This window comes from Chlorocebus sabaeus, chromosome 22, assembly GCF_047675955.1.
Source record: "Chlorocebus sabaeus isolate Y175 chromosome 22, mChlSab1.0.hap1, whole genome shotgun sequence".
Taxonomy (NCBI): domain Eukaryota; kingdom Metazoa; phylum Chordata; class Mammalia; order Primates; family Cercopithecidae; genus Chlorocebus; species Chlorocebus sabaeus.
Genome location: NC_132925.1, coordinates 69,894,370 through 69,920,602, shown reverse-complemented (window position 1 = coordinate 69,920,602; position 26,233 = coordinate 69,894,370). Strand labels below are relative to the sequence as shown.

The window sequence follows — 26,233 nt, the reverse complement described above, 5'->3', positions numbered from 1 at the left end:
GTGTTTTTTGTTTTGTTTTGTTTTTGTTTTTTTAAGTCAGATCATCGTTAGAGGTGGCCAAGAGAAGCCATTATGGTCAATTAATTAATCATTTAACCTATTGATGAATAGTTATTGAGTGCCTTCTCTGTGCCTGGAATTGTATGTGGTGAAAGAATGAAGTAGTGACCTAAACAGACATGGTTCATGCCTTTATGGAATTCAGAATCTAGTGTGGGGTACAGACAAGTAAAGAGGCAACTCCAGTGCAAGGTTCTAATTTTAGAATTAGTTTGCTTTTGTGCTCATTGGGTAGATTACAAAAACCTGGAACAGAGAACCATAGAGAGGAAAGTGTGGGCTCTGGAGTTTCCAACTCCAGATCTGTGGCATATTAACCTCTTGATTTTGCACAAGATACTCATATCTCAATCCCTGCCCCTCAGTTTCTTTCTTTAAATAAAAAAGATTTGTTTAATAATAAACATGAGGTATGATATGCAAATATGAGATACAGTTGTCAGTGTGACAATATGATAAAGAATTCTCCATATCTCTTCTCTCCTCCCTTCTCTTTTTTCACATAAGGCAGAGACGTGATCTCATGGGTTTTTTTTTTTTCTTCGAATTTTCACGTTTCTTTCTCAACACACTAAGAAATGAAAATGCAGTGATCTAGATCAAGTGTAGAAACTAAACATCTTTTTTAATGGGGATATCATTGTAGATGGTGTTTAAAGGTTACAGATGCATGCAATTTTCACGTTGTCTTTTTAAATTAATAAATAATTTGAGCATTCAGTGTTACCCCAAAACATTTTTCTCTTAATAATCATGATATATCACTTATGCATCTTAAGCCTATTGAACAGTGCTTAGAACATAGTAGGTGCTCAGTAAATATTTGTTTAGTGAATGAATGGATTTTAATAATTTTGATTCTTCCTTCTTTTATTCATGGTTTTGTTAACATCCTTTAAAAATGAACCAATATTGCTTGATATTAGGAGCAAGATAAGCTTGAATTAGGGTTTATATTATTCTCTATATCTATATTACCAGCCTTACCTGTTGTATCTGGCATGTAATTAATATGTAGTAAATGTTAAGGGGAGAATTTAGTAGCTTTTTAGGGTTTTTTTTTTAAGAACACATGACAATTTTTTAAGTAAGGGTTTAATTTGTCTTTTATATTATTTCATGGTAATATTCATTGGAATTACACAGACTATTAATTTAAAATATTGGTTATTTGAATATTTTACTATCAACATTAATATATACTTTGATTATAGGTAAGACTCCCTAGAGTGTCAATTAGATGCAGAAAGCTAATGTGTATTGAGTTTATTATGATTGATTAGAGTTTATTATGATTAATCAACAGACAGGAAGGATTTTTGTGCAAATATTATTTTTCTCAATTTAAATCCTGTTTGCTCAGCATAACTGTAACAGGATGTCATTAGTATGAGAGTAAGTTTTGAGATGCTTTAAAAGTTTGGGAAATTTGACTGTTAGCAAAAATTTAACATAAGATGATTTATTTAGCATAAAGAGGTTTGAGTTTTTATAGTTTTACTTATTTAAAAACCTGACATCCTGCATGACTCCTGGGTATGTTTACATAGAAAAAATATACAGGAAGGGGAACATCACACACCGGGGCCTATTGTTGGGGGGGGGTGGTGGTGAGGGATAGCATTAGGAAATATACCTAATGCAAATGATGAGTTAATGGGTGCAGCACACCAACATGGCACATGTATACATATGTAACAAACCTACACGTTGTGCACATGTACCCTAGAACTTAAAGTATAATATAAAAAAGAAAAAATATAAATTAAAATTATAATTTATACACTGAATCAGAGCAGAAGGTTTCCTGGACTAGAATTTGGTTTGTAGCTAAGATAACCACTGAAAAGACATAGTTTGTTGTCTACTATCAGAAGTTACAGATAGCACCAATATTTAGTCTTTAGCTATGCACTATGAATATATTATTCACAAATTTATCTATACCTTTCCTGAACTTACATGTATTTTGAATCTGTACTACCTCTTAAGATATCAAAATTCAAAACTACCTTAAGCATTGTCTCTAAATAATAACTTTTATTTGCCCTAGAATGTAAAGTTCTTTAAGGCTCTAAGGGCTGACTTTTCATTACCTAACAATGTTTTGAAATACAGTCCTCGTCCCTTGTGTCACGTTGAGTGCCAGTACAAGTTAAGTACTTTTCATACTTTATCTCATTCAATAATAATATTAATCTATGAAATAGGTATTATTAATATTCCCATCTTATAGATGCAGATCTCAAGATTCATAAGTTGAATGCCTTACCCAGAGTAAGGGTAGGATACGAAGGGTGGTGTGTGTGTCTGCATTGAATCACCACACTATCCTGTCTCCAACTGGATAAGTGGTGCCATGTTTATATCCATAGGAGGGACATATTAGTAGACCTCTCAGAAGTTTGCTGCCCACAGGTTGAAACCACTGCCCTGGATCCTTACCACATCTTATACAAATTGGAGTTTTTGCACATCAGTGAGCTCCATACCACCTTCCACAACAGCATCATTGTCTGCAAGAAACAGTGTCTCTCTACCTTCTGCTTACTCTTTGGAATGCAAACATTTAATTTATATGAATAGACTACAAAATCTAGATGACAGAATATCCCTGTCTTCTTTATCTCAGTCCCTTCTTCTAGCTCCTCCTTTGACCAGAAAGGATTTAGATGGTCCATGGAACTGCTGATGTCCTGGGATCTCCTAATGAGACGGAATCAAGGGAAGGGTGGGTTCATCTCAGCGGCTGTGGGCTTAGCTAAGGTGGTCCATGGAGGCCACTTCTACAGCTGAATTGCATGTTGCTTAAAAATATTATAATATCTTGACTCCTGCTTGGAAGAAGAAAGAAACAGATGTTGTAGATGAAGATGACAGTGACGCACTCTCCTGTTTCAATCCACAACACCCCTAAAACATAGGCAGAGACATTCATATTCTTATTGTCCTTCAATATTTCATAACTTTAAAAAGTTACTAACAGTAAAATATATGTCCACATTTTTCTTTTTAAATGAGTAAAGAGTTAACTCATAAATAGAGCTGAAAACTCTGTGATTTTCAGGTCCTGATGTGGAGATTTTATTTATTGTAAAGTCATCTTGTGAATAACTTTGCCCCCCACACTGGCGACAGCCTTATCTTTTCCTGTTTACTTACCTTGATAAGATAGTAAATTGCATTTTTTACTAAATTTCTCATTTAAAAATATTATCAGAGCAGCATAATCTCATCAGTGTGTTCTCTCCAACTTTTTGTTGTCTCACCTACTCTGTTTATATTCTAGATTGTAGTTTTCTTATTGCAAATACTGGTTGCCATTTATAGATAACAAAGGTAAGCCTCTAAATAACCTTTAATGCAGGAACAAGTATTTATTTTGAAATGAATACTGAGAGGCCGGGCGCAGTGGCTCAAGCCTGTAATCCCAGCACTTTGGGAGGCCGAGGCGGGCGGATCACGAGGTCAGGAGATCGAGACCATCCTGGCTAACACGGTGAAACCCCGTCTCTACTAAAAAATACAAAAAACTAGCCGGGCGAGGTGGCGGGCACCTGTAGTCCCAGCTACTCGGGAGGCTGAGGCAGGAGAATGATGGGAACCCGGGAGGCGGAGCTTGCAGTGAGCTGAGATCCGGCCACTGCACTCCAGCCTGGGCAACAGAGCGAGACTCCGTCTCAAAAAAAAAAAAAAAAAAAAAAAAATGAATACTGAGAGAATATCAAAGAGTTTAAGGTAAGGGATTAATATGTTGTATTGATTATTATATTAATTGAAAGAGTCAAGCTAATATTTTATGTATTTTTTTTGTGACCTGCTTAAAAATTCACTTTAGACACAATTTGAGATGCCTCTTTGTAGATTATATTTTTATCATCTGGACAGATTCTTTGAAACAGTTTTTAAAAACATTTAATTTTTCCTTCTGGATGTTTGTATAAACATCTTAACAGTTATTTAATAATGTTGGACTGTATCCCAATCAGGTTTACGTGGGGTCATCTTAGTCTCTTATTTTCCTTTTCAACCTTGAAGGGCTTCCTTGGTTTCCAGGGTCAATGAGCTGTCTTTGAGAGGATGCTGTAATATCACTGTTACAGGCAGATCTGTTCTTGGTAGGAGAAAAAAATAGAAACAGGATGAAAGAGATAAACGTGAGTGAGTGCTACTGCACAGTTATTTCTGCAAGTAGGTAGTCATTAAAAATTTTCTTCAGTCATGCTGTAATGGTTTCAAATTAGAGCTGCTGGACCAGTTCCTTGCAGATTTGTACCCCAATACTTTATCCATGTCAGTAAGTTGTGCTCAGCCTTTACAAGCTTGCAAATAAAGAGTATACAGTTGTATATCCCATTTATGCCTATTGACTTTCTTCATAATTAATTAAATGCTACCCTGAAATTATACTTCATAGATCCTTCCTTATCTGACCTTTTTTCATTTTTGTCAGTCATTCATCCATTCTTCTTTCCTTCTGTCCATCCATCTGTCCACCCATCCAGCAAATATTTGAGTACTTACTATGTGCCAGGCACTGAGAAAAAGGTAAGTACAAGGAACCTGCCCTTAAGAACACAGGACAAATAGATAAATAAAAGGATTACAAGTTGGATTAAGTGCTATAAAAGAAAAAAGCTTGCTTCAACAGCACAAAACAAACGTAGATGTTTCTGCTTTAGGAAGGATGGTCTGGGAAGACCTCTCTGAGGAAGAAATGTAAGACCTGCAAAACTTCATCTGCCAGGTCAGGAGGGGCCAGGCCAGGGAAGGAGTTGCAGTGGAGGGAGAAGAAGGCTCTAGCATTCTGTCCTCCCTGCACCTTCTTCCCATTGGCATGTGCGTGTGAGTCTTGGGTTTCTCTGGAATGAACCCCTGGAAAGCAGAGCCTCTTGCATCTTCATCCTTGTCTTCCCCATGGCACTGGGAACAATGCCTCTCACACACATGCTGGGAAAAATAATAAATGTTTGGATTAAAGGGCCTTTCGGTGGCATCTGAGTTTTCCCAGAACATAAGTGTGATGCCGTGTGGAGAAAAGAGATGTGTGTGTTACCATTGAGAGCACTTTGTGAGTTTCATTACTACTTTGATGAAACTCTTTAATTATCCCACAATAAGGCTTTCATTGAACATTCCACATGGATATTTTAAAGAATTAAAATGTATGAGTAACTTCTTTATTCAACAAATAAAAGGAGCTTCCATTCTTGAGTATTTTCCTGCCACTCTTAAGAGACCATTTACATAGATAATAGTATATATAGCAATATATATTATAATGTTATATATTAGTGGTTTCTAGACTTGACTTCACTTTAGACCTCTATGAGAATCATTTTTTAAAAACACGGAATTCCAAACCATACCCCTGCAGAATCTCACTCACTCATTTGTGTGGGGAAAGATCCTTGACCTTTATATTTCTTAAATCTCCTGTATTTATTTTAAGGCGGTACGGTAAGGAGAAGGCTCCTCAAGTGCTTCTGATAGGAAGACAGGTTTGGGAACCATTGGCTGGGATCATAATGAAACATTCCAAGACCAAGTAGATGCTTCTTAAATTGTGTGTAGTTCATGGGCCAATATAGGACCCGGCACATAGTAAGCTCTCAAGTGTTAACTGTTGTGGGGCTGGTGAGTGAAGTATGAGTTTACTGAAAAGAACAATGACTATCAAAAGAAAGAATATAAGAAAATATGGTGTGCTTGGGGTGGGCAATAAAACATTTAATGCCTAAATAAGAAGAATTCTGAGCTGTGATAAAACAGTAGCATTACTTTTCTTCAGCTAAGTCTTGGACAGGATAACAAGTAAAATCCCTTATCTCTTTTCTAACCCATTCAAAGTAGTGATTGAATTTTTCCTTCCAAAAAGATTCTGAAACCCAGTTTAGCTTCCAAGGAAAAAGTTGGCTGTCACTTGGATGGTTCATTATTTTAAATCCCATTTTAGTTAAGGTTCAGCTTTTAAAGGGTCAGTAAGAATTCTGATGACTGTAGTTGATTTGCTGCAATTTAGGACAAAGAGTAGTACTTATTATTTCCAGAAGCATTGGAATACAGGTGATGTTTTTATTCTGCATTCTGTGCTCAGTTTTTTTGATCTTATTTTTTCCTCCCCAACTCCACTACAAATTCTTAGTCTGTGTTTAAACTTAGGATTTGGGTAATTCTCTCTTTCTCTCTTTCCCTGTGTGTGTGTGTGTGTGTGTGTGTGTGTGTTCATATGCATACATATATGTATACAAACTCAGGAAACACATCTGAGTAGTATAGATGTGCCCAAGACAGTTGCTTACACATTACATTGATTCATTTTAAAGATATTCATCAAGCCATGGACTGTTTATTCTACCAGGTTCTAGGGATACAACATTAAACCAAACGGACATAGTTCTTGATATCCAGAAGACATGTGTTTGTTAATTTGGGTGATGACTTGAGGGGTAGTATTTTAGTGCTGGGAAATGCAAGTAACATTTCATGAATTTTGTATATGGTGGCATGTGTTCATATTTAAGTCAATCTTTGGTCCATTTGCTGGTGGACATTTCATTGCTGTATCCAAGAAGATTCCCTTAGAACTGTAGTGTAAGCTAGATCTTTCTAAAGTACTGATGTAAATTGTCAATAGAAATATTTCTTGAGGTGGTGGATTGTCCAACATAAAAAGTCAGGTGATGTTATTGGCTGAACCTGCCAGGGGAACATTTGGCACCACATTATGTCCCCTTCAGGAATGGCTGGAACTGATACCATTGGTTTCGGGATCAACATTTGAGAACTCGTGGAGGGTACAGGTTTTCCCTGTGTGTAAGCATGTGATAAATCAGAGTTTCAGTTCTAAAATGCACCCGAGTGCCTTGTAACTTTACTTAGCTTTAAATAGTGCCTAAGGTGAGAGAGAGAATCTGTCCTGAACTTTTATATATTTTATTTCATTAACATTTATTTTTAAGAGATGGGGTCTCACTCCGTTGCCCAGGCTGGTCTTGAACTCCTGGGCTTAAGCAAACCTCCCACCTCACCCTCCCAAGTAGCTAGGACTACAGGCATCTGCCACCGTCCCTGGCTTGATTTGTTAGAAAATAATCCCTTAAAGTTTCTGATATGGTTATTCCCTATCTTTTCTTTATTTCTTGCTCTTCTACTTTCTTGATTTTTCATTTGTTTTTTTCACTCTGTCTCATTTCCCTTGGTTCTCTAGATTGATCAATATTAATCCAGGACAGGTAGCACTAACCATGATTGTAATTGTAACAGGTTTTTTAAAAATTGAGCATTTGTTATACATCACAGACAATGCTGAACACATTACTTGTTATCTCTTTCAGTTCTAACAGTAACCTATGGGTAGTCACTTATTTCTTCTTTCTCAGGTGAAAGAACTGGGGCCCAGAAAGTTTAGTAAATTTGTACAAAGTCATAGAATTAGTAAGTGGTGAGATTTGAACCTGGATCAGTAAACATCAGAATCCATGTTCTTGATTTCCATGCCAAACTGCTAGAGGCAGGAAAAGAGAGGTGGGATAGGTTAGTAAGAGAAATAGGGTAACATCTTAATCATCTGTTTACCCCAGAACCCGGCACAGTACCTGGCATGTAGAAAGTGCTCAATGACTGCTGTTGATGAATTGTCTCCTCTAATCCTTTTTATTGGTCCTTAGTTTTACGAGCAATCTGCCCGCTCTTCTCCACTTTGCACATCCCTGCTTCCCATGAGCTACCATCACCTCCTACCAGGACTATTGCAGTAGCTAACTCTGCCAGTCTTCCAGTTGGCTGTCAACATAGCAGCCAGGGAGACCTTTCTAAAAACTCAAATCTGAGCTCATCACTCCCCTGCTTGCCATCTCTCAGTGGTTTCTTGTTCATCTTGAAACAGAATCAGTGACCTTTCCCTGGGCTACCAGATCCTTCATGGTCTGGCCCTGGTCACTGTATAGGTCTCACGGGCACCATGCTTTTCCCTCATACTATGTCCTTCAGTGATAGTGAGTCTGCCTGCCAACTTTCCACCTCATAGTTTTTACATATGTTGTTACTGCTGCCTGGAAAGCTTTTCTTCTATACTCCTCCTCTCCTCAACTCAGATCTCAGACCAGAAGTCCCTGCCTAAGGAAAGCCTTTTCTGACTCTTAAATTTTAACTTTTTCACCTCTCTGCAGCAGTTATGACATTTTTCGTTATATATTTATGTGATTAGTATGTGTTTCCCACTAGACTGTAAACTCCACAAATTTACACAATGCCTGGGACACAGTCGGTGTTCCATAAATATTTATTGAACAAAAGAAAGAAAGAATGAATAAAATGAGCAGAGAATAAACAGAACCAGAAATAGTTTGGCTGAGACTCCTGGCTAGATATTTCCTAGTATTACAGGGAAGTTAAAAAAAAAAAAAAAAGATAATTTCATTATATCATGTAATTTGAGTTTGATTATGGCTGAAAGAGGTTGCATTATTTTCCAACCATTTACTTTGGAGATAAATGTAGGCACAGAGAGGTGAAGTAACTTGCCCAGTGTATGCAGCTAGTCAGTGTCAGATGTCCTTGTTATGACCTTTGAATTGTGTGTAGGGAGAAACATACACACAATATTTTCATAACTCTGTAGGGCATCTTTGGTGCACTGCATCCTGTAGGAGCTCCATAAATATTTGACAATATTGATGTTGTCATGTCTGCATTTTAAAGTGTTTTTTGAGAACATGTATTGCTGTTTTTTCTTCTTGTATACCAATGTGTTCAGAATTAGATTGGATGACAATCTTAAGAATCCACAGTTTATGGCCTAACAAGTTGTGTGTCCTGAAAGATGGTGGCCATAATTAGAAGCAGTTTGTGTTTTACTTCCACCAGAACCAGGCAAGGACAACCCTCCTAATATTCTTGGGGTCTGAGGGTAAGGAATGCTGTTTTGGATCTCTAGCCTGTCAGCAAGGAGGGCATATTCAATTATCAAGCTCCAAAAAATGCCTGCGCACAGATGCAAAACACCTAGAGCTGTCTGATGAGTTGATGCCCGAGATCTCCCAAACTGAGAGGATACACAAGCAGTTCCACAGTCCTCCCTCCTAGATTCTGTGACTCCAGTAAGTGTTAACAATTCACCGGTATGTGAAATTACCTCTCCTTTTAAGTTCTCTAATAATGTGCAGTCTCTGCAAGCCTCAGCCAGTACCCGAGCTGGGTAAGGCCAAATAAGCTTCCCGAGGTGCTTGCCTGGCTGCTGGGCTGCCTCCCTGGCTGTGCCTGGGTACTTGAGTAGCCCCCTTTGTGGTGTGAGGCAGCAGTTTTGTCCTGCAGGTACAGTAGGTACTGGATTAAACAGGTCTGCTGTTGCAGACAGACACCAGGCACCGTTCTAGCACAGAGCTGTGTTTGGATTGGAGTTTCCAGGGCCTTATCAGGAGCCACCCCTAGTGACACAGCCAGTGCCAGAACTAACTTTGACTTTCACTCTTCGCCAAGGGCTTGCAGAACACCTTAAAGGAAAAAAGATGGAGGCGCTTAGAGTTCAGATGTTCATGCCATGCTCCTTTGAAAGCTTATATCTGTAAGTGAAGTTTTATTCTGAAAATAATCCCGGGACCACTTAAGAGGAGCAGTTTTTTTCCTTTTTAAGGGGGAGGATAGAGGACGAGAAGGTTTTATTGGGAGTTAAAAATACTGAAGCTGTTACTTCTGACTGGCTTTAATCAGCTTCAGCTGTAACCTCTGGTAGGTGGCTATGACAAGGATAACAACTAATTTGGGGGTGGGTGTGGTGGTGATAGATAGAAATGCTAAGCCAGTATCTTTGCCCTCTCCTTTAAAATTGAATGCTGGTCTTAAGTTAATAATGACAAAAATACCCCGACTGCTTGAAAAAGCTGAGTTAGAGCAGAGCTTGATTTATGATTGCAAGATAGACTGCAGCCCAGCTTTGTTATGAATAAAACAGGATTTTCTTCAGGAAAACAGTGTGCTTAATCCAGTAGTGACATTTGTCAAAGCTCTTCCGTTGTAAACACTTCGAATTTTTGGTTTTTCCTCCACCGACCTTTTTTTTTTTTTTCCCTCCCCCTGACTGTGGAATGGTAACAGTTGCATTAATGAACATCTTCTTTGCATTCTTGTATATTGATTTTCTTTCTCTTGGAGGGGGAAACAGACATCCAAATATCAGAATGGTCTGCCTGGCATATAAATGTAGAACAAGTTTAAAAAATGGCAATTTCAAAGAAATATTAAAATGGAGAAAAACGAAACAGAGGATAGTTCCCCCCACCTCCTTTAACATTTACTTTCACTGTTAGGTGATAAGATTTGAAAACAATACTGAAAGCTGTGTCCCCAAGTGAATAGGCATTCAAGCAAATCAACTTATGCAAAAGCCACCTCTGGAGCTTAATAATTATTTACTGAACGTTCCTGGGTCATGGGAGAGGTTCTGATTAAGTCAGAAAGGCATTATGTTCAGCAGCTTGTGAAGGTGTGTTTAAAGACAGCAAGAATAATGGAAAAATACTAGATGTAACAGATCTATTTTTAGAATTTGATTCTTTTATATATATATATATATACACACACACACATATATATGTAATTACCATAAGTTTAAGTGTGGGTTAAAGTTCATCATTTTCAGTGGATACATCTTTAAAAGGTCTTATAAAAGGTAGTTTTAAAAATGATTTCTAATTTCTCGAGCTCCTATTTCTGCTGTAGTTTGTTTTAATGGATACTTTAGATTTTTTTCATTCTTTATGTCATTATAACAGCTTAATTACTCATCTCTATAAAATGTTAGAGCATTTTATGAACCAAGTATATGTAATTATGTATTTAAAATGTCACTATGCTAGAAATGTTATAAATGTTTGCCTTATAAATGAGATGCTAGCTGGGGAGATGATGTCTACTCTTTGTGATTCATTCTCTACAAGAATATACTCTATAACTTACTAATTTTTTTAATATTAATAATGAATGGCATGAACAAATGAAACTTGCTATTCTGATGCAGCGTAAGAACAGTAGTAATGTCAAACCTGAATTTACAGCCAAATTAATTCTTAATTTTGAATTTCATTTTTTTAGTTAACCAATGTGTTTGTCATAAGAGCATGCTTCCCTTATACACTCTCAGAATGAAATTCTTCACAAACATGTTTGACAAAACTTGTTCACTGAGTTATTGCCCATTAACTTTTCTGTGCGTGTTCTTTTAGGAGGGCACACACTGTTAATTAATTGCTTTGTATTTTCCTCTAGGAAAGAAAAGGAACATGATAGCAGAAGGCAGCATTCTAGAATTTTGGCTCCCTAGAAAGTAATTTGTCAGCTTTGACTAATTTTTATATATTAACATGTTCAGAGGATACCATTTCAGGAATTAAAACACAGACTTAGAAGAATTCATTGCCTAACTTTCACTCATTGTCCACATAGTTTGTGGGAACCATGCTAAGTTTTGTACTTGTATTAACACATTTAATTTTCACAACTGCTCTATGAAGAAGATACTTCTTTCCACCCCCATTTTGCAGCTGAGAAAACTGAGGCTTGGAGAGGTGAAAAACCATGCCCAAGTCATACAGCTAAGAAATGACAGGACTAGGAATTTGACCCAGGGATCTTGTCTCCAGGGCTTAATGCTATTATCTGTTGTGGTCTGTGGATTTTCACTTAAGATACTAAATGAATCAATATTTCTTCCTCTGCTTTTTTTATCCAGCGGGTTTCGCCTATCCCCACATTTCCGAATTACCAAACTATAACTCATTTGGGCTTTTGAGGAGCCATGATTGGTCCTGATGCCATGGTTTTTGTCTATCAGGTGTATTTCCCTGAGTCCAATTCACTATTGATTATAAGACAGCTATTGGCTGGGCATGGTGGCTCATGCCTGTAATCCCAGCACTTTGGGAGGCCAAGGCAGGTGGATCACGAGGTCAGGAGTTCGAGATCAGCCTTGCCAACATGGTGAAACCCCGTCTCTACTAAAAATACAAAAATTATCTGGGCATGGTGGTGCGTGCCTATAATCCCAGCTACTCGGGGGACTAAGAAAGGAGAATTGCTTGAACCTGGGAGGTGGAGGCTGCAGTAAGCTGAGATCACACCACTGTACTCCAGCCTGGGCAACAGAGGCAAGACTCCATCTCAAAATAAAGAAAAAAAAAAGACAAAAAAAAGACAGCTATTTGGGGGAGAAAGAAACTCTACTAAAATATATTCACTGATTATATGATCTCTTCTGACTTGGGAAATCTTAACATGTGGAGAGAAAGTTCCTCTTAGAATTAAGGAACTACAGTAGATCCCTAGAGCCCAGAGTTCTCCATCCCTGGATGATTCAAGCAAATGGTTTGAATAAGGGTGCACCAACTCTAAGGTTCTAGTATTATTTGATTCTATGAGATAGAGTATTTGTTAGAAGACAGACACCAACTTTACCCACTGAACAAATATTTATTTTGTTCTACTATGTGCTGGGGAAACAATATGTGAATAAAACATGTAATAAAATAAAACACGTAATCCCTGCCCTTCTGGAGCAGATTGGACCAGGTTGTGAAGGACCAGGCACATACCAGTTTCATACCTGAATCTGGCCCTCATTCTCGTGGTTCAGGATGGCTTCTGAAGCTCCAGCCAGTGCAGCCAGATTACAGGAGACATGGTGGCAGAGGGTTTAGAGAACGGGATCATTTGAAGGAGATTTTCTGCAGCTGATTGTGATACTCAGCCATGTTTGGAAATGAATACTAAAACATTCAAGATCACCTGTTTGTTGAGTAGGTGAGCTGGGACATGAGCCCACATACATCTCTCATTCTTAGGCCACAACACTTTCCTCCATGTCTGACATGATCCACATTCTATTCCCCACCTCCAGTCAGCCTGGCCAGAGGTCCGAAAAGCCCTTCTGATACTGAATTCAGTGTTTTGGATGAAATCAGATGGGAAGGACTACTCACTCCTGCCCAATGGGCTATGAAACCACCCAAAAACATCTCTCCATAAACTGCCCATGGCTTTTTGTGGGTACAGCACAACTGCTTTGTCATAAACAAAAGGAACCGATAGGCTGAATCTATAGGAACTGCCTCCCCCTCAGGAGGTACTATGAAATGGGTCGTATGAAGCCCCTCCCCCTCGTATGACCACTTCACAGCACCTCCCACCCCAGGTCCTTCTCCAGCGGAGGATCCCACAGTCTCCTAAGATGTAAAATTTAAGTTATGTTGAAATGGACTCTTACGTAGAACTCCAGAAAACAGTTTCGGTGGTGTTCTTGGGGTTGTCTTAGAAGACTCCTGAAGATCTTTCTTCTTTCCTATTTTTCTTTACCTAGAACCAGCATGGAGATGTATATGTTTGATCTTTAATTTATGTTATGCTGTAGTACAGTCCATAGTCAGTTGTATTTGAATTAATAATAAAAAAAAAAGGCAAAAAAAGAAAAAAAGCCAGTCTGTTTCACCACAAAAAGAAATTCTTAAGAATGTTTTGAAAGTGCCACCAACTGCACGAATCAGAGTTGGTAAATGGATATATATACACATACCCCATGTGTGTATATATGTATATATATGTGTATATATGTGTATATGTTTGTGTGTATATGTGTGTGTGTGTGTGTGTGTGTGTGTATATATATTTTTCTGAGACGGAATCTCACTCTGTCATCAGGCTGGAGTGCAGTGGCACGATATCAGCTCACTGCAACCTCCGCCTCCTGGGTTCAACTGATTCTCCTGCCTCAGCCTCCCAAGTAGCTAGGACTATAGGCATGCATCACCACGGCCAGCTAAATTTTGTATTTTTAGTAGAGACGAGGTTTCACCATGTTGGCCAGGATGGTCTCAATCTCTTGATCTCATGATCCACCCGCCTGGAGATAGATATATATAAATGGCAATCTGGGTGTCTAACATTTCAGAGTGACTGGCACTTCTGATTTCTACTTAAATCTAATTGGCGAAACTTAGCATGTAGCCTGTCTAGCTCTGGAAAGCTGGGAAATACTATGAGTGGGAGTGTGCCTAGCCAAAACTAACAGAAAATAGGAAAATAGATGGGTGCTAGGTTTTATGAATTGTAGGTCTTAGGCTGAAACTTTGACTTTTTCCCCAGTATTACTGACATTTTTTTAAATGTTACAAAACCAGCTGTAGTATCCCAGGGTACATCAAACTGGCTTAAGAAAAAATGAAGTTTGGCCCTTGTGAAGTCATTGTCCCGGGTTACTTCAGGGCTATCATGACTTCAGGGATGGTTTGATACAGATACTCAATGTCATATAAACACTGGCTCCCTCTTTCTTTGTTCTTCCTTCTCCTTAATCCTCTGTTCTTTCTTTACTGTTTTCTCCAGTTTGGCTTTCTTCTCAGATAGATCCAGGAAGTTCCAGATTTATATCCTACCAGCTTTTCAAACCTTAGTTTAAAGAGAGTCATTTTAACCTAATGGTTTCAGTTAAAGGCATAGAGATGACTCTTACTTGATTGTCTTGGGGTACAAGCACATTCCTGGGTTAGTCTTTGTGACCAGTAGGATGGATTTCCTGATTGACCAGGGTTGTACGTCCATGTCTGGAGGTAGTGGCAACACCATAACCTCATGAACTGAAAGTGAAGGAGGCTGGTTCTTCAAGGTTAAATCAGGTACTTTAGCAAACAAGTGGGACAGGATGCTGGGCAGCCATAAATGCCATGTGGCCACCATAAATCATTACTGCTATGTGTAAGGTTGCCTCTTAAACCATGACAGGTGCACCCATTCACTGCTCCTTAGATTACAGTTTATACTTTTGTCTTGATTTCAGCACAATGTTGGAAACTTTGCATCTTGGTGGATGTGTACTAGACATGCAGTGATTGTTAAGTGATGGTGGTCTAAGGCTTTTGAATTTTCTCTGATCTGTTATAATGCCTAGAAAAACAGCCAGAGCATGCCCTGTGATTGGGACAATTATTTGAGTACAAATATAATAGCTTTCTACCTTTAAAAAGTTCCTTCCAGTTCCTTTCACATTCATGAATGAATTCTGTCATTAGTTTGTCATTGTGTTGGATTTTTAAAAATTGGTTTTTCTTTAAAAATATGCTCAGTGGAGCACCTTGCCATGCCATATTAATTACTTTAAGGGATGAATTTTTCAAAGCCCTTTAAAACATGGCAGTTAGATGTGAATGGGATTCCTTAGTTGGACAGAGTAAGCAAGAATTCTAGAGTACAGTCTAGTGAAAGGAAGCTTGATATGAAAAACAGAAAACTTGAGTGTGGGGCACTTCAACTTTATCTGCTTTATAACCTTTCAATGGTCTGGCTCTCAGAGGCGATTTCCTTGAAAGGAATTGAGTGTTAAGAGTGTGCCAACCCATAGTGGCATCTGTGGAAAATGGAGATCAGTTGTGGTCACAAAATGAGGAAATGGCAAAATTCATATCTTTAGTTTAAAATATCTTTTAGTAAGAACTTGATATTCCTCTTATTTGGAGTATACAGAAGTGGGAAACACTTTGGTAAAAAAAAAAAAATTTTTTTTTAAATCTGCTGATGAAAATTGCCTGGAAGAGCATTGTTCATATATTACAAAGGTCTCTAAACATTTTTGATCCTTCTTCCTAGTTAATTTCTTTCAAGAAAACCTTCTCAACACATTTTAATTTGATTTATGAGTTATGTACATGTGCCACTATACTAATATATTATATAACATGTACAAAAATAAAAAATAAAAATGATAATATAAAATATATATGAAGAGATGTTTTAGTTTTTTTCTTCCTGCAAGCAGGTTGTCATTTTTGGTATGGATTTTTGGAGAATACTGATATATTTGGAACCTTATTAAGGTTCTCCTTGATTTTTATCTAATCAGTCATTGAGATTAGTCTTTCCTGGTACCTATCGAAGGTCCAGCTTAAAAAAAATATGGAGAATCCTGAATGGATATGAAACATCTCCCATTTTTATCAGCGAATTGAGGTCTCAGTGTTAGAAAGAAAAGACTTCTGATTTTAACTTATATATGATTGGTGGTTCTTAGTTTTTAGAATGCTTTTCTCCCTGTGTACCATGAAATGTGCAAAGCTCTGGAGATAGGAGCATTGTCCAGTTAGGACACCATGATATCCTACATGTCTAGCAGCACGTGGCGTTTAGAAAGCATTTGCATGGAGCATGCAGGCTGTGTTTTGTAACCCTTTGTATTTTAGCTATGCTAGAGACCTGGAGTATTTATTATCTGAGCTGCTCATGTTACCCCCAAAAAGGTGGAATCTTGGCAGATCTTGATTTCTTTTTCTTGATGACTAAAACCCAAGTTAGGTGTTGACAGAAGTCCAGAAGATCTCAGTGTGAAGCCAAACTGTGATATCTGGTACTTTCACATTTACATGGGTTACACTCCCAGCTATTTTAAGTACAAGGGATGATATAGTTTCTTATTAGTATTTTCTTCCACCATACATGGTGAAAAAGTCATCCTGAATCACTTTGGAAGGAATGGAAAGTTTGAGATAACAGAAGTGCCAGTCACTCTGAAATGTTCGACACCCAGACTACCATTTACAAAAAAATATAGCCATTTACCAACTCTGATTTGTGCAGTTGGTGGCACTTTCAGTCGATTGTTAAGAATTTCTTTTTGCTGGTGGAACAGACTGGATGGGGGCAGCTCTTGTAGATTCAACCTATCAGTTCCTTTCATTTATGATGAAGCGGTTGTGCCGTACCCATAAAGGGCTATTGGAAGTTTCTGGATAGATGTTTTTGTTTGGTCTCATAGCCTATTTGGCGGGAGTGAGTAGTCTTTCTCCTTCTATCCCATCCAACATGTTGCATTCAGTATCAGGACTCTTCAGACTTCTGGGAAGGCTGATTGGAGGTGAGAAATGGAATGCAAATTTTCTCAGACAAGGAAGAAAGTATTCTGGTCTAAGAATTAGAGATTCGGGTTCATGACCCAGCTCTCTTACTATGCAGAAAGTGATCCTGGGTATTTTACAATTAGTTTCCAAACATTGGAATCAGTCAAGTGTCAGAATTCGGCTGCAGAATTTTTGTAGACCTATTGATTCCTGGGACTTACCTAAACAAATCAGAATTTCTAGGAATGAGGCTGGGCATTTTTATTTGAGACAAAGTTCTCAGCTAATTTTGTTTTTTTTCAGCTAACCTTTTGCATTTTGAAACTCCTGTAGCTTAACCCATCCATGACCTAGGTTTCTCCTTTGCACAGGAGGTTAATACTATTGAACCTTCCTGTGTCTCCACTGTGTATGTGAATATCAACCACTGTGCTTCCTGGACATAAATAAATTGCAAACGAATACTAGGGTTTGAGCTCTATCAGTGCAAATGATACTAGGCTTTGAGCTCTATCAACCAAATGACTATAATGAAGATTATTTTTTACTGAAGAAAAATGCTACAATTCCTACTTTATGGCTCATGAGAGATTTGCAGAATAAATTTTCTCTCTCCATCCCTGCAAAAGTTTTTTGAGTTCTCTCATTTAAATGGATATTGCCTAAACTTTACAAGACATATCTTCTGTGGTCCAAACTTGCACATAGGCATATAAAAAGTAGATTCCTTATATCCAAAAGAAGAAGCATGTTCATGGTTTAATACTATTATTTTTACCACTGATTTTTGAACCGTGTTCCAATTTTTTGGACCGTGTTTCAGTCATTGTGCTAAGCTTTTTATACCTATTAAAAATTTTAATCCTCACCACAGTGCTGAGAGGCAGATGTATTGCGAAGTGCAGAGATAGACTAACTGGGCCACAGTCAAAGGTTACTGCACAGCAGAGCTGGACTCTGCCTGAGGAGTGGAAGAAAGGAAATGCAACGAAAAGTATAACATTCCTTTAGCGTCGCTAGGTTTCTACTGATGACCAGAGAACTGCCTTAGAGGATTGTGATATTGAGACCAAAGACCAGTCCCTATGAGACAGTAAAAGAACACTGGCATCACTGTCAAAGGTGAGGGGTGGGTAGACAGATGTTTGGATGCTGGAGCTTTGAATTTAATGGAATTTCTGATATTGTTAGGTGGCTGACAAAGATAGTAGAATAAACTATTGGAATTTAGGAATATGTCAGATAGTTCAGAGCCCATGTCCAAAATACCTATACCATCATAGAGAAGAGGGAGGCTCTGAAGGTTAAGAATGTAAATTCCGCCATAGAGGTAGGAACTCAGGTCACATTTAGTGGCCATCTATTGTCTGTATACCTCCAGCCACTGTGCTGAGCACTTTAATTTAGTGAACATTAACTGACCCAATCCCTGCAGCACGTTAAAATGCTGGGTTTTGGAAAAGCCCAGAGAGGTCAAGTGGCTCATTAAAGGTCGTGCAGCTCAGCAGTGACTGAGCTAGCACTTGAGTCCAATCGGTGGCCCTCCTCCTTGAGCCATTGCTGACAAATTCCCGGTTCTCAGCAGACTTGTGTGCTTGGCTTCAGCGATGCTGGTACACGCCAGTTAAGGCATTTGTCTCTCTGCTCATCGGCTTTCAAAGGGTGCTTTCTGATGGTGAGATGCTCACCTTCCCATGTGGAACTTGATCAGAGTTCTGTAATCTAGGTAATTGACTTAATTTTAAGGCATCTCAGAAGAATTATGTGACTGTGGCTTTAAACTCTATGAGATTAGAAACCAGGTATTCCCAGCACCTGGCAATAACTATTTGTTGAATAAATGACTTTTACATAATCTGATTAAAAGGAATCAGACTCATGGAATTAGGATTATCTAGCAAAGATTCAGCTTCATGGCCTGGGATGAGTTCAGTTAGCTTTTTGAAATACATTTGGATATCTCTCCTTGTGTATCATTAGTAGCTTCAGCATCATGTCCTCGTTTTAAAAAATAAACATTGTTACCATTCGTAATGTTCTCACATAAACCTCGATTTGGAGCTTAAGACATTATGCTCATTTGTCCTGCTAACATTGTGACATGCAGATATCCTCATTTTTGTCTAGAAGGTGATAATTGCAGATTCAGTTACTTCTAAGAGAAAGGGATGTTTAGAAGATTGAGAGCAAAGCTGAGAATCTGGGAGTCATCTTTAACAATGTGGAAATATCCCGCAGGGCGTGTGTGCCATGAGGCAACTCTAATGCTTCCTTTGCACTTTTGATTTTTTGGGGGGAAGATTTATTAAAACACTGTCAATTAACTGAGCTGTATTATATTTATATAAATATAAAAATATATTTGCTTATTTTTTAGTGGGGTTTCTTTTTACTTATGCTGGTCTACTTCATACATACGTATTTTTTTCAGACAGGATATTTCAGAAAATGCTTTAAATGATATTGTTGTCGACTTTCACGTATGAAGACTTAGTGCGGTTGATAACTAGAAATTTTAATTTAAGATGTCTTAAGAATGCTTTACTGTTAATTGAAAGGATTTCTTCCCTCAGTATCACAGCCAATGACTCGTCTTGAGCAGCTAATTAGTGCGATTATTCCACAGCTGCATTTGCTACAGCACAAAGGTTTGCTCCTGTTTTTATCAAAAGGATCAGTCTCTCTGGGAATGTTTTAACCTGACAGGCTTTGAATAGTAAGGCCGCTTATTTATTTATTTATTTATTTTAAAATAACTGTTCCCCCCCGCTTCCCTCCGCCACCCGCCATGCCCTTCATCACAGCTCTCCTTCTTTTCTTGGCTCAGGAAGGTGCATTTAAGCTTTGAACACATACTCTAAAGTGAGAAAATACATTTTTAAAATGCTCTTTTAGTAGAGCTGTATCAAGTATCAAGTGAATAGATTATTTTAAGTGAGAATAATGGCCAGGTGCCCTTAATATGTGGATGAGTGCATGATATTAAATAATAAGCAAGGTATTAACATTGTTCGATTTGTATGTGTCTGTAGAAAATGTAGGAAAACATGGAGGAAAAAGAGTTTGTGTTTTCTGGAATGCTGAGCACTTCCAAGTTTGCCAATATACTGGATACAGTCACCACTTTCCCATCGTATTGTCAAAATGTTGTCTATGTTGGATTCTGTCTCCTTTCTTCTAGCCAAATGGTGATTTCGATCACTCAAGTCCTTTCTTCATGTTCTTAAATTAGTGTCTAGAGGCATATATTCTGCCACTGAAAAAAATACTATGACTTCTTTATAGTTGAGGGGAGTAAAATGATAGAAAGATAAATTTACCTGTAATTCTATTCTCACCCTGGCAACTATAATTATCTTTGTACATTCCCTACTAATCATTTTGCATTCTTGTGGGCATGCATATACCACACTTATTTTAAATTAGAATTTAAATATACTTTTGAATCCTACTTTTTAATTCCCTCTTGTTACGTACATGTCCCACTTTGTTCTGTAGTTGCACAATTTAAAAAAATGGGTAGTATTTTATTGACTTCATGTATGATAATGTATTTAACCATTCTCATATTGTGGGACAAATTTTTGATTATTCATATATTTTGCAATTTGTAAACAGTCTTGTAATATCAGTTTTTGCACATTTAAGTTATTTACTTAGGAAAATTGTCCATCACATTTCTGAATCAAATTGCATGAACAATTTTTAGCTTTTTGGTAATGTTGTTAAGCTGTTTTAATATATACCAGCAATGGTGTAGAGTAACATTATTCTTACGCTTTTTCTTGTCATGGACAGTTTATTTTAAAAATTTAAAAAAATTTAAAAAATAAGAAACTTGGATCTTACCTTAAATGCTATTTTGTATCTGGCTTTTCTAAGTTCATTATATTGTGTAGTTTTATTCAAAGCAGTAAATATATTTTTACACTAGTTTTAATGGTTGCATCATGTTACGTTATGATTCTCTGACAATATACTGAACCAATTTCCTGTTGTGAAAATAAGCGAACTGTTAAATTGTTATTGTGTAGTTTTTCTGGGATAGCGTGAGGGTAAAACCAACACTTCTTCATCCCCTAGCATGTTTTGTTACCTTCAGAGCCTGAAGGTTCCTGCCTTTAAGGAGTTCATTAGGATGGTCAATGATATTTAAGGCTTTATTTTGCCTTTTATTAGAAGGTAAAAGATAATACTGGAGTTTATGCTCAAAGAAGGAAGTTCAAAGTACAAATACTTACCTTGAAGCATGACTTTCTCAAGAGTGAATATTTTCTCAAATGTTCCTTTTCTTCTGTCCCAGGTGCCAAGGTTTTGAACTGTTGACCTAAACATAGATGTTAATATATACGTGTGTGTATATATATGTATATATGTATATGTTTAATATGTGTGTGTGTGTGTATATATATATATAGAGAGAGAGATAAACAATGAAACATTTTCTAGCTATAATAATGGTGACAGCAAACATTTGTTGAGCCAGTACTACATGGTACTCATTGTACTAGGGGATTTATGTGCCTTGTTTTATTTAATCCCCCAAAATCCCTAGGAAGTAGGGCTTTAAAATATACACGATGCAATAGAAATTTTAAAAGAACACCTCCCACCTTTATAAATGATAAGTGGGTAAAAAAAACTCCTGTTTTCCTTCTTTTCCAGATACTAAGGCAGAGAGAGGTTTAATAACTTGATGTCATAAAACTAGCAAGATAAGTTATCAAAAACCATATTTAGGAAAATCAGGAAGTCTTTTCTTTTTGATTTGTGAGTAGGGTTTCAGAATTTCAAACCATGTTGGGTAGAGTGTGTGCCAAAACCATTAGAAGTAGTCCTCATGGGGAACACACAGAGAACACATAGTAACATAGTAGAGGGCATGCCAAGGTGAATCAGAAGAAAAGACGGCACAAAGCAAACCAGACAGAGAAGCGTTGGCTTGTCAGACCAGCTCGTCTTCTGCCCCTTTGCCAAAAGACTGAGGTCGAGTTCAGTGTTAACTTTCTGGCCCAAACGCTTCCTTCATTAATTACTTTTACTTATCGTATCTTAGAAAAGTTTCCTCTTGGCAAAACTCACCTTTTTCTTTAATCAATTTTTGTTAGTAAACATTTTAGGCATCTTCAAAGAACTTAGATAACATGTAGGAGTAGTTATTTGGTTAGATTCAGTTGTACAAAAAAGCAAATCAAGCAATTTATTTTTAAATGTGAAAATTTGGGTGCCATTAAGATGCTTTGCTTCTTGGCAGTGCATATGGTGGCGCTATATTTGGTGGTGATGAGTAGTGTGCAGCATTAAAAAAAAAAAAAAAAGATAAGCCGCCTGATAAAAATGCCTAGATGCAATCAAGCTGACTTATTTTAATTCAACTACTAATGACTTAAATCCTGTCACCTCTTGATTTTCAATTATGTGGAGTACCATTCTGTGACTTGATTATATTTGCACAGACTCATTTTATAGTTTGATGCAATTTAGGATACCCCAAAGTGCAAATGAAGGGTCTCATTAGGAAACTAAATGTTGTATGCCTTTTGGTTTTCCCACAGCAGTTCCGCGGAGCATCCTGGGGCCTCCAAGCCTCCGATAAGCTCCTCCAGTATGACATCACGCATCTTGCTACGCCAGCAACTCATGCGTGAGCAGATGCAGGAGCAGGAGCGCAGGGAGCAGCAGCAGAAGCTGCAGGCGGCCCAATTCATGCAACAGAGAGTGCCCGTGAGTCAGACACCAGCCATAAACGTCAGTGTGCCCACCACCCTTCCCTCTGCCACCCAGGTGCCGATGGAAGTCCTTAAGGTACGTTGAGTGTCGCACTCGTTCATTGGACCAAACTCTTCCATTTTCCATTTGCTAGGTATTTTGTTTATCTGAATGTGTATTTCGTTAGACTGACCCATCAGAATTATACTTGAAAACTCCAACTCCCTTAATTCCTACGTGGCTTTATATTTTAAAAGAAGGTTGCAAACGCATTGTAACTGTAATGGTACAATTCAATATTTGGTGGGAGTCAATGTTCCATGAGAAATTGCAAGTGGGAATACCTGTTTGTCGTAATGACATCTTTCTTTGAGAAAGTTTCAAAACAAGAGTTATCTGAGATGGGCCTCTTCTAATAACTTGTGTATCTTAAATATTTTTTTCTTAAATACCTTCCATAGCCACTCTTTAATTTTCTTTTTATTTAGTATGTAATATTGGTTGTAGAATTTAACTCTTTTAGAAAGCTCTTCACATACAAGATTGAAGAAGAGCTTTCTGTGCTTTAATAACCAGACTGCATAATCCTTTTACTGCAGTGAGTTGTCTGCTTTGGGTCTCTTTGATTTCTTGCTAGAGTAGAAACTGCAGGAGCTTGTTAGCATCATTCGATTAGGGACATATAGCTTCCTAATTACTAAGGAAAATTGTAACAAGTCTAAGAATAGAATTCCATCTCACACATGTGTCTTCCACATCACATAGGGAGATACTCCTTGTTTAAGAATGAACATTTCAGTTCTTAAATATGACTGATTCAAGGAAAGTTAAAAGGAAAATAGGGGAACTTCCTTATTTTTAATTTTTTTTTTAATTTTATTACCTGCTCACCTAATTCTGGAAAGTCTCAAGTGTTACTGTTCATTAAACAATGTGAACTTTACAGACCGGTGATTCGTTATTGGTTTCTGGATTCATTCATGTGCACAGAAAAAACGTCTCCCATTATTTAAAGTTTACTATTAAAGTAAATAGAGAGATGATGTGTTATAATTAGGAATCAATCTGTGAACCTTACCAGGAAGTAGGAAAGAGACTCTTTAAAAAACAAATCAAGAGTCAATTATTTTTTATTTGCAAAGACTTAAACTGTAGTGATGAAATAATGGAACTCAGATGAAGAAACCAACTGAAATTGGGTTAGGGAAAAAAGATCCAAATAGTTTAACATAAAGTTTTACTCTAATGTGATTGTTTGAAATTCTGGGTATTGCCACAGTTAATGGATTTTTTACTCTTTTTTTTTTTTTTTTTAACCCCTCAATTAACTCAAGGTTTTCTCTCTGGAATAGATGATGCATTGAATCTTTCTGTTCTGCTTGGGTGAAAATTGATGTGATCACTATTTAAGCTTTTATAGATTTAAGAATTATTTAAGATTTAAGTTGTTATCTCATGCCTACAGGGGTGACATTTATTGTGTATACCTTAGGTTATTTAAAATTGTATGAATTAAATAGTAACAAGATATGGAGAAATATGTCTATTTTATTCATCATAATAGTTTACCTTTTTAATCTAAAGGGCAAATTTTAGAAGAGTTGACATGGATTTGGGCTAGTAGTGGTTTATATCCAACTGAAGGTAATGTTTGATACTATGTTAAAGAATATTTATTAAAATCAGTATTCCTGTTAAGGCAGCTACAACTGATAGAGAAGAAATTACCCAAATGAAAATGTGTTGAAACATCATTTCCAGATTATCTTAAAAATGAGCATAGTTTCTAAATGTTTTTGTCATTGTAAATAGATTATTTTTGAAAACGATTAAAATTAAAACCTACATTAAGTTGTTTGAATAACATACCAATATTCTTATATGTTGCTGTGTCCTGGTGACACTGGATTGATACAGCCCCTAACTTATGTACGCCAGAAAAATGCCCAAAGTTAAAGCACAAATAAATTGTTACAACTGGATGACATACTCTAACTAAAAATAAGAATTAGGTAAATTTCTCTTTTATACTGAATATAGTTCATGTCTATTTAACTTCTGCTTTTTTATACTTCAGTTATAAAAACTAGTAAACTATGTCATATAAATAAAAATAAAGAATTATTGCCATAGCTATATGATTAGGTTTGATAGCTATTTAGACAAATTTTAGTATTCTTAAATGAAGAAACAAATAAGAATACATGATTTCATTAAGACAATATTTTAAGAAAATCAACATTTTTAAAGAGAATATCATATAAGTGATTGCTTCAGGTACTTAAAGACTTAGGACTTCATAAAAATAGTTGGCTTATTTTCCAAATTTTGTGTATAAAAGTATTATGAACCATTACAGAATGGTAACTGAGAGAAAGGTGTTTTTTTCTTTTTATAGTTTTTTAAATCATAAGCATAGTTTTATGAAGTAAGTGGTTAATAGTAAAACAGTTAATATGCTTAATCTAGGACCATTTATTTTTCCATGAATATATATTTCCAAAGAATGGTAATATCAAGTATACTAATTGAGTGCATTATGATACAAATCATACTGAATAGATATTTTCCCATAGTATACCCTGAGTAAATTTATTTAATTTTTAAAGGTTTAAATTGCTAAAACAGAACGTGCCTGCTTCTCAGTGGAGGTAGATGTATACAATTAGTCACACTTGCATGCACTAGAGAATCTGGTTAAATCTCTCCATCTCCCAAGTTGTTTGTAAGAACCTGAGAGAAAAAAGGTCATAGTTTAGTTTTCATACACACACAAAGTTAAGTTACCCACATTCTACTATCTGGATGAATGACTGATTTCGAAAAGCTAAAGCAGTGTTTTCAGGTTAATCCCTTTATTTGGCAGAGTTAAATTTAAAATATGAAGCTTTATAAAGCATGTTTAAAAACTATTGACATCTGGTAAACTTAGGACTAGTCAGATTTTGGGTTAGAGGTAAAAAATCTGCATCACTCATTCCTCAACATATGGTTATTGTGCAGTGAGTAAGTTCATAAATCTCTATAGGATTAGCCTCTGGTTTCTATATTGATTTAATAATATATGAATTTTCCTTCATATTGATTTTCATTTGGGGGACGTGGAATCATGAGTCTTATTGCTGTATATTTACATAGTAAAGATATTCTCCAAGTTTTTTAAGAACAACCTTACCCAATTGGGTATTGTAATTTAAGGATGCTCTTTTACCATAAATTAACCAACACCTGGAGTGCATAATGCATTTTTTTTTTGGAATGGTGAACACACCCTGTAATTTGAATTGCGAATTAACAACAACAAAAAAATGTCTTCAAGAACCATTAATGGAATCAGTTTCTTCCACAAGTGAGTTTTGCTGGCATGCAAGTCATACACACCTGAAGTTTGAAATTTGATGTCGCTTTTTTCAAACAAAAACAGAGTAACGGGACAGACCTATAGATGAGTTCAGCCTTATAGCTAAAGCATCACGGTACAAACCACCAAGTTAATCATTTGCGTAGTCACCAAGCATCTGTTTTCAAGGTTTTGTCTCTCTGACTTTGATGAATTATAAAAGCACTGGTCGCTCTCATCCTGGACTGAG

At 36.9% G+C, this 26,233-nt stretch overlaps 1 protein-coding gene across 15 annotated transcripts in view; it reads left to right on the top strand.

The window, feature by feature from the left end:
* Positions 1-26,233, top strand: part of MITF (melanocyte inducing transcription factor) — a 223,742-nt gene that overhangs the window by 116,865 nt on the left and 80,644 nt on the right. For 8 of the 15 annotated variants that reach the window (XM_007984952.3, XM_007984950.3, XM_038003663.2 and 5 more), the window contains one exon: positions 22,490-22,739. In XM_007984952.3, the coding sequence (XP_007983143.1) occupies positions 22,490-22,739 (250 nt within the window). Of the gene's footprint in view, positions 1-9,141; positions 9,162-9,501; positions 9,626-22,489; positions 22,740-26,233 lie in introns of those variants that run through there. The other 7 variants (XM_038003659.2, XM_007984951.3, XM_038003660.2 and 4 more) reach the window with 3 other exon arrangements.